General features: G+C 39.2%; 1 protein-coding gene across 1 annotated transcript in view; it reads right to left on the bottom strand.

Moving 5' to 3' along the window:
• LOC109931378 (cytoplasmic dynein 1 intermediate chain 1) overlaps positions 1-15590 on the bottom strand; it is a 236843-nt gene that overhangs the window by 65361 nt on the left and 155892 nt on the right. Inside the window, exon 11 of the mRNA XM_048611130.1 lies at positions 1342-1488. Within this exon, the coding sequence (XP_048467087.1) occupies positions 1342-1488 (147 nt within the window). The remainder of the gene's footprint in view (positions 1-1341; positions 1489-15590) is intronic.

Genomic DNA, 15590 nt, shown 5'->3' on the forward strand with positions numbered 1-15590 from the left:
ATGCTGCTTGGCCTCTGTGTTCATCCAGCTCTGCACCTTGTTGTGCATTCTACTGACTTGTTTATGTCATCTGGAGGTTCTACACACTTCACAATGCTTCCAAATTTTGTATCATTGACAAATTTTGAAATTATACCTGTGCAGGGAAAGGATCTAGATCATTTGTGTTTCAGATGATCTTAAAGCTTTGTATAGTGTGCAAAAGAGCATACTAGAATTTTAGCAGAATTTTAATACAGTTAGATATGTGGGAGAAATCAGAGAACCTCTGACTGTTCTCTTTATAGTAAGCATATAGGGGGAGGAAAAACAGAAATTCTTGGAGAAACTCAGCAGGTCTAGCAGCATCTGTGGAGGGAAAGCAGAGTTAATGTTTTGAATCCAGTGACCCATTTTCATAAGAGTTCTGAAGAAGGGTCACTGGACTCGAAATGTTAACTCTGTTTTCTCTTCACAAATGCTGCCAGACCTGCTGAGCTTCTATAATAATTTCTGTTCCTGTTTCAGATTTCCAGCATCTGCAGCTTTTTATTTTATTTACGTTTTATAGGGAGATTTGGTAAAGATGCAGTAGATCTTGAAATGTTCTGAGCGAGTAAATAAGGAGAAATTGTTTCCAACAGCAAAACAAACAGTCAGTAGCCAGAGAACACAGATCTCAAACAACTGGCTCCAAAAAACAATCAGTGGTTACACCGGAAAAAAATGTGCGTTGTTGAGGGAGTTGTTATGCTTTCAAATACATAGCCTGAAGGAGTGGTGGAGGCAGATACAATGGTAACTTTCAAAACTGAATTTGATAAATATTTGAAAAGGGAAAAAATACAGGATACGGGGGTAAACAGAGGGAATGGGTCTCTTCAGATTAACACTTTCAAGAGATGGCAGGGACACAATGGCTGAATGATCTCCTTTTGGATTGTATCAATCAACAATGTAAGAAAAACTCTGCTTGCAACTTTTCATCTGATCATGATGCTCCAGTTTCCAAAACGGAAAGCTGCCAGCACATTATATTTCCTAAAGCACTTGAATATTGATCAACCAAAATTCTGTGCCTGTAAATTATAATAATTTTGAAGTTTAATTTTACTGATATGAAACTATACTTGAATGCTAAATAAACAGATTATTATACTCATCTTCCTATTCAAGGGCAATAATTGGAGATTAGACATACTACTCATGTAAAGGATGAATACCAACAGAGACTGGTGGTAAAATCCCCCTTTCTTCAAAAAAAAAAGACACATGCATAATTATTTGCTGAATGAATTACATTGGAGAGGTGAAGAAAAGCAGTTCAATAAAATGGTCAAATTTCAGGAATATTTTACTCACTGTGTGAGCTGCAGCAGAAAGAGGTGTACGTTGAACTGGAGTTCGTCGATGGCTGCGGTTATCCCAAAGAACGATTTGTCCAGAGTACGTACCACCAACTACTAAATTTGGGTGGAATCGGGCAAAGCAGACCGACATTACAGGAGACTGCACATAACCAATAAACAATTGTTAGAATTGGGTTCATCAAACAAAATAAGCACTCAGTATAAATACTCAGTATCAACAATCTTAGCAGGATCATGAAGGAAAAACTACATAAATTATTTTACACTACAAGAATGAAATCTTTCAGCTCCAGGATTTCCTCTGGTCGTGTTACAAATAATTGGTGCGAGTCATTTATTTCATTCTCTCTAATTACTTCTTTATGCCCATTTCATGTTGTCTCTTTAAAAAAAAAAACACTGGATTTTTTAATATCTGGGATAGCAATTATTCCACATACTGGAACCAAGAAGGTTTAGATACAAAATTTGGACCAAATTTTCATCAATTGGTTTACTGAATATCCAGATCAACATTAAATTAAAAATAAACAGAACAATAACCAAGATTAACTCTTAATGACTAATTTTCTAACATGCATTAAAACTTCAAGAATAAAATCCCCTGAAAAAACTAGAAGTAGTTTGTGTGATCTAACTTGAAAGAAAGACTATTAAAACAAAAAGCCTAAATTTTATGTAAGGAGTTTAAACCAAATTACCTGTTAAGTTGCAATTTGTCTCCCTCAGTATTACTTATATGCCTCTCAAATTAGAAACCAACAGGTTTCCCTGGGTGGCATATAATTTGTTTCAACACACAGAACAGCACAAAAACAGGTTGTTTGGTCCAACTAGTCTGTGAAGGTGCGAACAGACCAGCTTCCCATCTATATCACCATCTCATTCCTTCCATATAACCTTTTATTTCATTCTGCTCAATGTAATAGTTTCCCCTTAAAAGGGACATATGCTAATTACTTCATGTGGTAGTAAATATGATAGTCTAACCACTCCGGTAAAAAAAAACTCTCCCAAATTCTACTAGTAATGATCTTATTTACAGTCCCTAATTTTGTTTTACCTGAAAGTGCCCCACAAAAACATCCACATTCTTTCCTAAAAAGCAGTCTATAAAGGTCATTCCTCAACCTTAACATTTCTTGAGAAAATGACCTCAGCACATTCAATATAGGTATCACTCATCAGTTCTGAAGCCATTTCTGTGATTTTGTTTGCATCTTACCAGTGGCTTTGTACACCTTTCATAACAGAGATCAAAACTTGTCACAGCATTCCTAATGCAGTCTAGGTTCTTTCAATTCTATTCCTCCAGAAATGCATCTTAAGTTTGGCTTTCATTCAGTGGTCTTAGAATCTGCAGTGGAATTTTAGTATTTTTTTTTAAGAATCTAACAGAATATAAAAGGCAACAAAGTAAACTCTTACTATCCAAGGACTTTGGGATGTATGAGGTGTTAAGATAGAGTCAATGCCATTGTACTTTCAGTTGGCTACAATCCACTCATTGGATTGGATGGCATCATTGTTTCTCATGCACATCCAACTCTCATCAATGGCTCAAGCACTACATCATCTCAGCTGATGGGCAAAACATAGTGAGGAGAGAAATGATGACCAGTACATCATCCTTGATAAAGAAAATGGCCTAGCCAGAAGGAATACAAGCAGTTTACAAGACCAAAACAGTCATCACCTTCTTGATCAAGGATGTGCCACATTATATTCCATGTTATGTATAAAATAGCAAGGGAAGAGGGTCTCTTCAACCCTTGGTCATAGCTCACCTAGGAGATGAAAACTCTGAATCCTAACCTACAGTTTGGAGACTGCACTGCCATCACCCTAGTTTGTTGGGTCACAACAAATGAGTTCTAGGCTTAAAGGGTGGGGGCAGTCAGCACAAAATGTACTCCATCTTTGCATAGGAACGAAGGAACCCAACCTCCAACAAGTAAATCCAGAAACATTGGGAAAGGGGCAAAAAAGACACAGTTCCAATCCTGCAAACAGGCAGTTCAGAATATTTATATGACCTAGAGGTGACACCTTCACTCGGTACTACCCTCAGTAACTAAACAACGTTTTGAAGGTCAGCATTGCTCCTTTTGCATTGGAGAGGGGTTAAACAAATGCTCATCCACCCACTTGGTTTGTTGTAGTCAACAGGCATTTCATAACGTGAACAATCTGTGACAAAGAGAAAGTAGACTCCTAACCTCATTTCAAAAGGTGAAGATGAAGAAAATTTCTAAAAGTCAGTTCTTGGGACAAGAGAACTATGCTCAACTCTGATGACAACAGTCACCTTCAACAATACTCAGCCTTGGTGACCCATAAACTAGCCTAACTAGATGCGACAGCAGCCTTGAGCAAAGTCTGCTTTTCAAAGCAAGACAGACTGACAAAATTCTGACCATCACCCTCTGTTGGTCAGGTAGAACTCAAACTGAAAAAACAACATCTTTGACTTTGGATTCACAGTGAAGAAAACTATTGCTGGCAAACTTTAAAGCCAGTCAATTGGCCATTCCAAACACATCAATTCCCTGTGCCTTCCCCTCAAAGAACAACCAAATGCAACTCACATCACCATTTATGCTCCAACCCAACTGACAGTTCTCTGTATCTCAATGAACCATCCAAAATTCCCCTCAAGGATAAGATCATCATCCTTGGCAATTTCAGTGCCAGAGTTGGTCATGAGAGTATGGCATGGAAGGGGGTACCCAGAAACTAGATACAGATATAGAAAATAGTTATCAATCAAGTTACAAACCAGAACAGAATACCCTGATCTCATCACTAATTCCATTCCAGAAGAATTCTAGGAACATAAAGCTGCAGTTCTAGATACTTTCTACGAGATTTTCAAACCTAGCACCAAAAAGCACAAATACCGAGTTGATTGAAAAGACAAGGAAATCCAAGAAATGAGAGCAATAAAAAAAAAGACAGCTCAGCTGACTCACTGAGCCAAGTGAACCTGATAAGAGGAAAATAAACCAATGTACCATAAAACATGCATTGTTCTCCAACTTTTTCCAGGTCAGCAGGATATGACTAATGGGATCCCGCAGGGATCTGCGCTGGGCCATCAACTTTTAAAAATGTATATCAATGACCTTTTGAGGGTTTCAAAGCATTGTAGCTAAATATGCAATGACACAAGATAGGAGGGAAGAATGTTGTGTAGATTTCATAACAAGTAGTATAGGTAGGTTAATTGAGTGGGTAAAAATCAAACAGATGGAGTGATGTGAGAAAGTTTCTTTTTGTGAAGAGTCCAGAACTAGGGGACACTGCTTTAAAATTAGGGGTCAAATCACCTTGTATAAAAATATAGGAGAAAAGTCAGATTGCTTCAACTAACATGGATCACACTCCCTTCTATTGCTGGCTACAATGCTTCGAAAGAGACTTATCACTACCATTGCAGACAAAAACCTCCCAGAGAACCAAGGCAGCATCCGTGCAAATAGAGGTATCCTGGACTTGGTATCTGCATTCAGATAAATGAGAAAAGTGTCTTGAGCAATATAAAAGCTAAGACATCACTTCTGTAGACCTTGCCTACAAATTTAACACTGCACACAGGGATGTGATTTTGGAAAATCTGTGAAAATCTTGGGACACCCACCTGGGTTCCTGGCCGTGATGAAGCAGTGTCATGAAAAACAGTTATAGATAGGACAAACACAATAGCAGCCTCTCAAGTCCCTTCTGATTCACCAATGACATGAAGCATGGATGTATGCTGGCCCCAATCTTATTTATCATCTTCTTTAGCATGTTGCTGCAGCAGGCAACAGAAGATCTTAAAAAGGGACTTTAAATATCTCTGTAGGCTGATGGAGGTCTTTTCAACCTTAGGTGTCTTCAGGCTTACACAAAGTCACAAGAAAAACTCATTTATTAACTTCTTTTGCTGATAACTGCAGTCTTCTGTCCCACAGTCGGTCAGACCCGCAACTTATAAGATCACAATTTTCCAAAGTGGCTCAACTCTTTGGAATGAAAATCACTTTAAAGAATACTGAAGTCTTGCATCAGATTGAACCCCAAGAAGAATACAGACCATCAAGCAAAGAAGGAATAGAGTTGAATTCCATCAAGCAACTTGGGGAGCAGCATCTTGTGTAATATCACCACAGATCAGGAAGTGACAACTGGGTTTCACAAGCAAACAGTACACAGACACTATAAATAAATACGAAGCAATCACAGCAGTAGAGCATAGACTAATGCTACTGTCAAAAAACTGAAAAGGTATACAATGTCAGATTTGTGTTTATCAATTGTAAAAAAAAATTAAATGTTAAGATATTGAAAAATACACAAAACTTCAAATCTTCCAAATTGAATGTCATCTCAAATATGGTTCTGTATTGTGAAAGTGTCTTGCTCTCAAAATTATCATCTTATAGTCATAACGACATGGAAAATATCATCAATAAAGACAAAAACAAATTAGAACAATATTGTATCCTTGGTTTTCAAAAAACAAGAAAGAAGACACTTAATGATGTGCCTGACCTGGAAACCAAAACTTTCAGACATTTCTTATTCCATACAATTTTGTCACCAAACAACACTGACACCATGAATCAGACTCCGTTTACCTATTACCAACTTTACTTTGTGGGGTACAGTTTAAAATGGGTTCAGCTCTACCTCTGCAAAATAATGTTCTGCTCTGCACTACTGTCCTTAAAGTCACTCTAACTACAGTATATACAACATATATGATATGATAAAATGAAACAAGGCTGCGGAAAAATCCAGATGTATCAATAAATTCCAGAAAATGTTTTGCCCCTTCGACCCCCTTACTGATCATAATTTTGCACCAGATCTAATAATCCCCTTCAAAAAATGTTGAACACACCAATGCAACAACTGCATTTTTGAGTATTGCAGTTGCAACCTTATTATGCAACAGATAGGTATCATATGTATCTTATGCAGTAATACATTCATATTCCACTTCCACTACTGCTGTTTCTTTTCACATTATATTTGAAGTTGTGGATTTGGATATCACAGAATAAAAAAAAACACTTTGCACAAGCTGATTCCAAACCACTTTATTCCAAAATACTTTATTCTAGAAATGTTATTGAAGGAAAATAATTGAAGCAGCGGCCTTGGTTACTCAGGGCTTGGGTTTTTTTGAACAATAAAGGAATTAAGGGATACGGTGAGAACACAGGTAAGTGGATCTGAGTCCACGAAAGGATCAGCCATGATCTTATTGAATGGTGGAGCAGGCTCGAAGGGCCAGACGGCCTACTCCTGCTCCTAGTTCTTATGTTCTTATTCAGCGCTTTTTTTCCATTGCATCTGGTTTCGAGTTGCTAGATTTTTCTTTGCCACACGTTTTGTAGTTGCCATGTATGCTTACTGCGCTTGTCACCTATACTTAAGAAAGATCAGATCACTTAGTGTGCGCCAAATTTGCTTTTAAGGTTACTTTAGAAAAAACTGAAAAATTCTTTATCCTGTTTGAGGTTTTGTTATGAAAGCACATTCAATTGAATTTAATATTCCAATCAAGACTCTTCTACAGATTGGGTGGATTCACCCTATTAAACGTGCGATACGTTGAAGTTATTAAACTTTCGATCGTTACAACAAATTTGACGAAAAATGAATTAGCATCAGCAAATGCAGCATACAACATTCTTATAGATGACAGACTCTTCAACGTGTGTGGACCACACGAGGATAAAATAATAGGGGACAGATTACACAGGATGCAGATGGTTTGTGGGCATTGCTAGATTAAAAAAAAATCAGAGACTTAACAAATTTCCCTGATGTGGTCTGAATGTCTGCTCCGAGCACAGAACCCCACAGCATGCTCACAAAATAACCTTTCTATTGGATCCAGTTAATCTTACTGTCTGTCTGCCATTCCTTCAAATCATAGAAAACTTTGAATATCAAATAAAGTTGAAATCTATAAAGACAGACCACCAACATGGTTGAACAAATGAGCTTTCATGGTAACTCACTTAAATATTTCTAAAAAGATATTACGCAATAAGATACAAGAAAGCATAATATTGAAGTTAAATGAGAAAAGTATAAGATCGTATTTGTTAACTTGTTTCAATACATCACCATCCTCAACAATGGCAGAGCCCTGCAAACTAATGCACAAAGCAGAAACATTTGCAGCTATTTCATTCAGAATTGAGTTGATAATCTATTTTGGTTTCATCTTGAAGTTCTCACCATAACAGATATCAGTCCTCAGCCAGTTCAGTTCCTTTTGCATGCTATCAAATGGCTCAGTGCAAACAAAACAGACAATGGACTCTGAAACTACTGTGGCTGTTCTGTTGAAAACTTGTGCTCCAGAAATGGTTACAAACTTAGCCAAGCTTTTCTTGTAAAGCTAAACCACTGGTTCCAATTATGACTGGTCCATAAAAAGCAAGTCAAATTCAATCTAACAATTATTAGTCTGTTAATGTACTTTAATGAACTGGATTAAAGACAATGAGAAGACCAATATTTGTAGGGCACTGGATTATTTTCATGTGTGTGCTTTCAGAGAAACAATATATAGACATACTGTACCTCATAAGTACTTTAAATAGCCAGCAGAATGATCGGTGTCATTAAGGGTTCTCATGGCACAGTGGTAGCCTCTCACCTGCTCCAGTGGTGTGATCACAACATGTTTGAACATGGTTGATTAAAAATACCTGGAAGGTGTCTTACCAATGCTATCCAATCAGCATTTAATCAATAATCTGCTCATCAATACTCAGATTGGGTCAGAGCTAAGTTTTTACAGTATGGAACGTGGCCCTTCAGCCCTTTGTGTCAATGTTGGTCATCAAATATCCAGTGATTTGAATACCATTTTTCAGTATTAGGTTAACAGCCTTGTATGCTAAGGTGTTTCATGTGCTCATCTAAAACCTTAAATATCTTGAGGGTATTTGCATCTACAACCGTTTTATGCACCAAGTTCCAGGTTTCCTCCGGGTGCTCCGGTTTCCTCCCACAGTCCAAAGATGTGCGGGTTAGGTGGATTGGCCATGCTAAATTGCCTGTTCTGTTCAAAGGATGCCTAGATTAGGGGGGTGAAAGGGGGATGGGGATGGGTCTGGGTGGGATGCTCTGAGGGTCGGTGTGGACTGGTTGGGCCGAAGGGCCTGTTTCCACACTGTAGAGATTTTATTCTTCTCTTCTATATAACAAACCTCTGGGTGAAAAATTCTTTCCTCAAACCCTCTCTAAACCTCCTGCCCCTTACCTTAAAACTGTGTCCCCTAGCTATTGGCCCTTCTCTTAAGGGGAAAATGTTTTATGGTATCTACCTTGTCTATGCCCCTCAGAATTTTGTATACTTCAAATAGACACCCCTCAGCCTTCTCTGCTCTAATGAGAGCAACCCAGTCTATCTAATCTCTCCAATCCAGGCAACATCCTGGTGCATCTCTCCTGAACTCTCTGTAACATCAGTTAGGCCATTGCTGCTAGAAACAGCTCTGACATAACCTCCTTGCTCTTGTATTCAATGCTTTGACGAATAAAGACAAGTATTCAACATGACTTCTTAGCCACCTTATCTACCTGTCCTACTGCCTTTAAGGATCTATGCACATGCACACCAAGATCCCTCGATCCTCTGTACTTCCTACAGCCATACCATTCAAAGTGTACTCCTTTGTCTTGCTAGTCCTCCCAAAATGCATTACCTCACAACTTTTTAGGATTAATTTACATCTGCCACTGTTCAATTCATCTGTCTAGTCCATCTGTATTGTTCTGTAGTCTCAGGCTTTTTCCCTCACTATTTACCACACCACCAAATTTTCTGTCATCTATGAACTAACTGATCATATCTCCTACATTCATGCTTCGATCCTTAATGTACACAACAAACAGCAAGGTTGCAGCACCAAATCCTAGGAAACGGATTTTGACCAATTTCAAGTCTGCTAGCACTTTCTCTCTCTCAATGTTAACTTGTTCAAGTTAATCACAGACCCCTTCCTGATTTCTACACTTACGTTGTTCTTTAGCGTCATCTGGCTCCCATATAGATTGCTACTTAAGTTTCTAATGGGGCCCCTAGACTTTCACTGTTTATTCTCTTGCACCATATTTATAAATGGATTTGGATTTTCCTTAATATTACTCATGACGCATGTTAACTCCCCTAATTTCTTTCTTAAGCAACCCCTTGTTACCTTTCTTTGGGCTATCCACTAGTTTTGAGCCTTCGGTTCTATCATCAACTTCCTTTCTTTCGGTTTGGTCCTGACATAACCAGAAAGAATCTCAGCTTCAAAATTCATCATGCCCTTCCCTTGGGGAGATAGATGTATGTCATTACCTTTGACATCAAGGTGGAATTTGACCAATTCTAATAAGTAGGAGCTCTTGCAAAACTGAAGTGAATAGAAATCAGGAGAAACATTCTCCACCGGAAAGCATCACAACCTGCATGAGAGGCCAAACATCTCATCCCTAGGACATCAGTGCATGTCACTCAGGGTAATGTCCTAGGCCCAACCACCTTTAGCTGCTTCATCAATGACCTTCCACTCTCATTAGACCAGAAGTGAGGATGTTTGTTGATGATGAAACTACATTCTTTTCTTTTCACAACTCCTCAGACAATGAACCTGTCACAGCCCAAATTCAGCAAGATCTGTACAAAGTTCAGGTTTGGGTTGATAAGTGGTAAGTAACATTCCTACCACACAAACGCCAGGCAATGACCATTTCCAAAGGAGGTTAGGTGGATTAGCCATATGAAATACAGTGCTACAGGAAGAGAGGAGGGGGTGGGTCTAGGTGGAATGCTCTTCAGACGGTCTGTGTGGACTCGTTGGAACAAATGGCCTGCTTCCACACTGCAAGAATTCTATGAATCAAAGAGTCTGGCCTCTTGACCAGTGGTAATGTTGCAACAAATGACAGAATGGTTACAGCACAGAATATTATTTGGCCACTCTGTCCATTATGGTTCTCTGCAAGAACAACTTAGATAGTTCCTATTCCACTGCTCTTTTCCCATAACTGTCTGCATTTACTCTCTTCAGTTCAAAATCAATTTCCTGCTCAGAGCAATGATTGAACCTATCTCCACCACATTCCATCCCAAACTTCATGTCAGCATTGGTTCTTTTGCTAGTCACCTTAAATCTGGATTCTCTGGTTCTCTAACCTTCTGAGAACAGCACCTTTATCAAATCATCTCTCAACTTCCTCTTCACTAAACAAATTAACCCCAACTTTGATCTATTCTCAAAACTCAAGTCTCTCATGTTAGAAATAATTCTGTACATTTTTCCATTATCTTCTCAAATGCTCAACATCATTCTAAAACATGGTATTCAGAATTTGACATAATATTCCAGTTGAGGTTAAACCAATGTTTATAAAGTTTCAGCATAACTTCCTTACCTGTTACATCCCAACCTTCTATTTACGAAGCCCAGGACTTCTTTGGCTTTTTAACCACTTTTTCAACTTGCCCTACCATCTTCAATGTTGTGTACAACCTAGGTCTGTCAGTCTGTTCCAGTACCCTCTAGTTTATACTATCTCTGCTCATTCTTTCTACCAAAACGTATCACTTGACAATTCTCTGCATTAACTTACATCCGCCAACTGTCCGCTTGCCTGCCTATGGCCCCTTGACGTCCATCACCATCCTTTTCACAGTTTGCATTACTATCAAATTTTGAGATCATCACATCCTTTGAAATTATGCCCTCAGCACACAAGTCTAGCTCATGACTAGATATCAAGAAAATAGAGGTCATTGTACTGACCCCTGTGAAAGCGCATTCATATTTTCTCCTGTGCAAAACGCGATTGTTCACCACTACTTTGTTTCACGTTTCGCATCACTCTGAAATTCATATCCATGCTGCCACTGCCACTTTTATTCAATGGACTTCAACGTTGCATCTGCAAGTCAGTACAGACCACATTAGTCTTATCAAGTCTCTGTGTTTTGTAATCCATTCAGAAGATATGGGCTTCACTGGCTTGGACAACAATTATTGTCCATCCTTAATTGAGCTTGAAAAGGCAGCAGTGAGCTGCCTTCTTGAACCACTGCAGTCTATTTGGTGTAGATAAGTCCAGAATGCTGTTAGGGAATGAGTTCCAGGATTTTGACTTCAAAAGGCACAATCAACTTGCTTGAACACAACTTGCTTACGACAAATCTATCCTGACTTTTCTTAGTTAATTACGTCTTGTCCAAGTGACTTTTAATATTGGGCATGGTAATAATTTTAAAAAGCTTTCCAACCACAAAATTAAACTAAGTGGCCTGTAGTTGCCAGATTTAACATTTACATCTTTTTAAGAAACAAAGCACAACTTCTGTAATTTTCAAGTCCTCTAGCACCATCTGTATATCTAAGGGGGAATTATACGATTATAGATAGTAAAATTTCCCTGTTTATTTTCCCAAGAAACCATGGATAAATACTATTCATTTCCAGTGACCTAGAACTTAAAATACAGCCAGTTTTTTCCTCATATATTCACATTAGCAATTTTTAGCCCATCTTGTACCTTCACATTTGCTGCAACTTGTGCAGCATCTGCAGTAAGAGGAGATGCAAACTATTCAGCCACACCCCCTGCCTCTGCACATAGACCCTCTGGTTGATTACTAATTGCTCCTACTACTCTTCTTACTATCTTGTTATTATGTATATTGGCTGGACCATGGTTCAGGACGCCGAAGCACTGAGGGTTTTTTATATTGGTAACTCCAAAATGCCTGTGTGGAGTTTTCACGTTCTCCTGTATCTGCGTGGGTTTCGGCTAGGTGCTTTGGTTTCCTCCCAAAGTCCAAAGAGGCGCAGCTTGGGTGGATTGACCATGCTAAATTGTCCCATGATGTCCAGGAATGTGCAGGCTTTATGGATTAGTCATGGCAAAAGCAGTTTACAGGGATAGGGTGGGCAGTGGGATGCTCTTCAGAAAGCAATGAGTCAAATCTTCTTGCTGCACTGTAGGTATTCCATGATCCGACTTTTGAAAAAATGAGGTCTGATGCACCCAAGGATGTCTATGGATATATAGTAAGCAGCTTTCATTCCTCCTCACCTAGAAGTTTAACAGTATGGGGTTTCCATCTGGAACCGTAACAAATTGTGATACCTCCACTGGGATCTGACTCCAACAAATTAGGGATTCGCCTGGGATTTAGTCAGCATAAGTTGGGAATCTTGCTGCGATATGAATCAACAGACTAAACAAAAGAATCCATGTGTGAAAATTGCTATTTTGAAACCAATTTTTATAAGAACTGTGCTGATTGGAACAAAGGTGGCCAGGTGGATCCACTGATCATGAGAACACTGATTGGGGCTAAGCTGGGCCAATCATGGAGCCCTGGCTGACATATAACTAGGATTCCAGTTTTATTTTAATCTGATCCCTACTCTCCCCTTCACCTTTACATTCACATAGGCATTGCCCCTACAGGGCTCTGCTTGCTACTGGTTTTTTGGTCACATGGGTGCTTTTCCTGGCAGTGGACTATCAATAAATTTATTGCTGAACAAGGAGACCTTGGAGTGCAGATTCATAGTTCCTTGAAATTGAAGTTGCAGGTAGACAGGGTAGTTGAGAAGATGTTTGATATCCGTGCTTTTATTGGTCAGTGCATCTGGTGTTTTTATTGTGTCTCATACCTACAAAAAAAATAAATTTACAGGAGTCTCAGAGAGTCTCTAGATTCTAGAGACTAGCTCTGAGCTGGCTGGTCAGAGTCGACATACTCTGTTCAGTTATTTCAAGAATTATAAAAGGTTTTCTTAATTTTGCATTTCAACTGCAAAAAAGTTAGAGTCATAAAGCATGGAGACAGACCTTATGGTCCAACCAGTCCACGCTGACCATGTTCCCAAGCTAAAATAGTCTCACTTGCCTGCATTTGGCCCACATCCCTCCAAACCTTTTCTACTCATGAACTTATCCAAATGTCTTTTAAACATTGTTTCTGTACCTGCATCTACCACATTCTCTGGCAGTTCATTCCAAACACGAACCAATATGTAAAAAATGTTGTCCCTCATGTCCTTTCAAAACTTTTCTCCTCTCACCTAGTTTTGAATTCCCCACCCTAGGGAAAAGACCCTTGTCATTCATCTTGTCAATGCCCCTCATGATTTTAAAAACCTATACAATGGTCACCCCTCAACCTCTTACGCTCCAGTGAAAAAAAAAGTCCCAGCCTTTCCAGTCTATTTTTATATCTTAAACTCTCCATTCCCAGCGACGTCCTTGTAAATCTTTTCTGAACCCTCTCCAGTTTAATAATATCTTTCCTATAACAGGGTGAACAGAACTGCACACAGAAGAGGCTTCACCAAAGTCTGTACAACCTCAATATGACATCCCAACTCCGATACTCAATGAAGGCAAGCGTGTTAAACACCTTCCTAAGCAGCCTAAGATGCAAATTTCATTGAATTATGCATGCGAACCCCTAGGTCTCTGTTCTACAACAATAGTAGGGCCCTACCATTAATTGTGTAAGTCCTATCCTTGTTTTTATTACCAAAATGCAATACCTCATTTATCCAAATTAAATTCCATCTGCCACTCCTCAGCCCATTCATCCAATTGATCAAGACCTCTTTGTAATCTTCAATAACCTTCTTCACTGTCCATTATACCACCAATTTTGGTGTCATCTGCAAACTTACAACAATGTGTCCTACGTTCTCATCTAAATCATTTATGTAAATGATAAACAAAAGTAGACCCAGTACCGATCATGTGGAATACTGCTGGTCACAGGCCTCCAAACCAAAAAGCAACCATCCCATTTCTGAAGAAGGGTCTAGGCCCGAAGCATCGGCTTTCCTGCTCCTCTGATGCTGCTTGGCCTGCTGCATTCATCCAGCTCTGCACCTTGTTATCTCATCACTCTGTCTCCTACCTTCAAGCCAATTTTGTATCCAATTGGCAAGTTCACCCTGAACCCCATGAGATCTAACTTTACTAATTAGTTTACCATGTGGAACCTTGTCAAAGGCTTTACTAAAGTCCAAGAAAACAAATTACTGGATTTGATGCCATCAGGTTCATAGCAGAATTAGGGAAGCCATCTTTTAAGCATTTAAATTGTTCTGTCCATCAAACAGTTAAAAGATTTCACAAGGTAGATGAACAGGAGACTAGAAGAACACAGCAAGCCAAGCAGCATCTGGAGAAAGGAGAAGTCAACATTTCAGGTATTACCCTTCGTCAGGGCTGGATGTGGGAGTAGCGGGAGGAGGAGGAGGAGGGGGTAGCAGCATGGTAGTGATAGGTGGACACCAGTAGTGGTACAAAGATTTAGCAATGTGCTTAGGATTAGAATTTTGCCCAAAGGCCAGAGAATCCAAGATATTAAAAAAAGGGTAGCCAATGGTTTATAAGTGGAAATAGAGGGTGATGAAATGGAGACAGTAATGGTAAGCAAGTAAACGTGGAACAGCTGAAATTAGAATTATATGTAAAAAAGAACCAAAGAACGAGAGAGAGAGAGAGAGAGAGAGATGGGAAAGAGAGGAAACAGCAAGGAAAGAGTTTCGTGAAAAACTGAAGGAAAAGGAGTTTGAATGAAGACAGCTTTAGCTGAGGAGTGGAAACTCTGTTGTGCCCCATGAAGACACTGCTGGCTCAGACTTGAGAGTGGAGGTAGTCAGCTTGCGCATTTAGTTTTTAATTGAGGACGCAGAGGTAAGAGGTTTCTTTATCACTTTTGAGCGGGTGGCGCAGCAGTCAAAGAGGCCGGTTTTATGCAGAATAACCTTTCAGGGAGAACACACAGGTTTACTCCTTTTGCCTGAGGAAATGTGACTGATTACTGAATACAGAAAAGGCCATTTTAGCCGCAGGAACTGCACTCTAAAAAAAATTCCACACCATCAGGAAGTGGCCTGAACAGATGTACCTGGAATTCTTTTGATCAGTGAAGATGGGTACTTAAAACAAAACCACTTATGAAGAATTCAAACAACTCTCAAGAAGTTTAAAAACATCATCCCCCTCCCAATAAGAAGATACCTCAAGGAACAGAGTGACAGGGTCAAAGCAAACAGCCACATTATCTGATGATGAGATGATCCACAATCTCCCATTCCAGAAGAAACCCTAGTCACCCTCAACCAACTGGAAAGGATAAAGGTTGGGTGAGTGATTAAAAAAAAACTAAACACCCATGAAAGAAGGGGAAAATTACCAGGAACT

This window comes from Rhincodon typus, chromosome 2, assembly GCF_021869965.1.
Source record: "Rhincodon typus isolate 14 chromosome 2, sRhiTyp1.1, whole genome shotgun sequence".
In the NCBI taxonomy this organism is placed as follows: Eukaryota; Metazoa; Chordata; class Chondrichthyes; order Orectolobiformes; family Rhincodontidae; genus Rhincodon; species Rhincodon typus.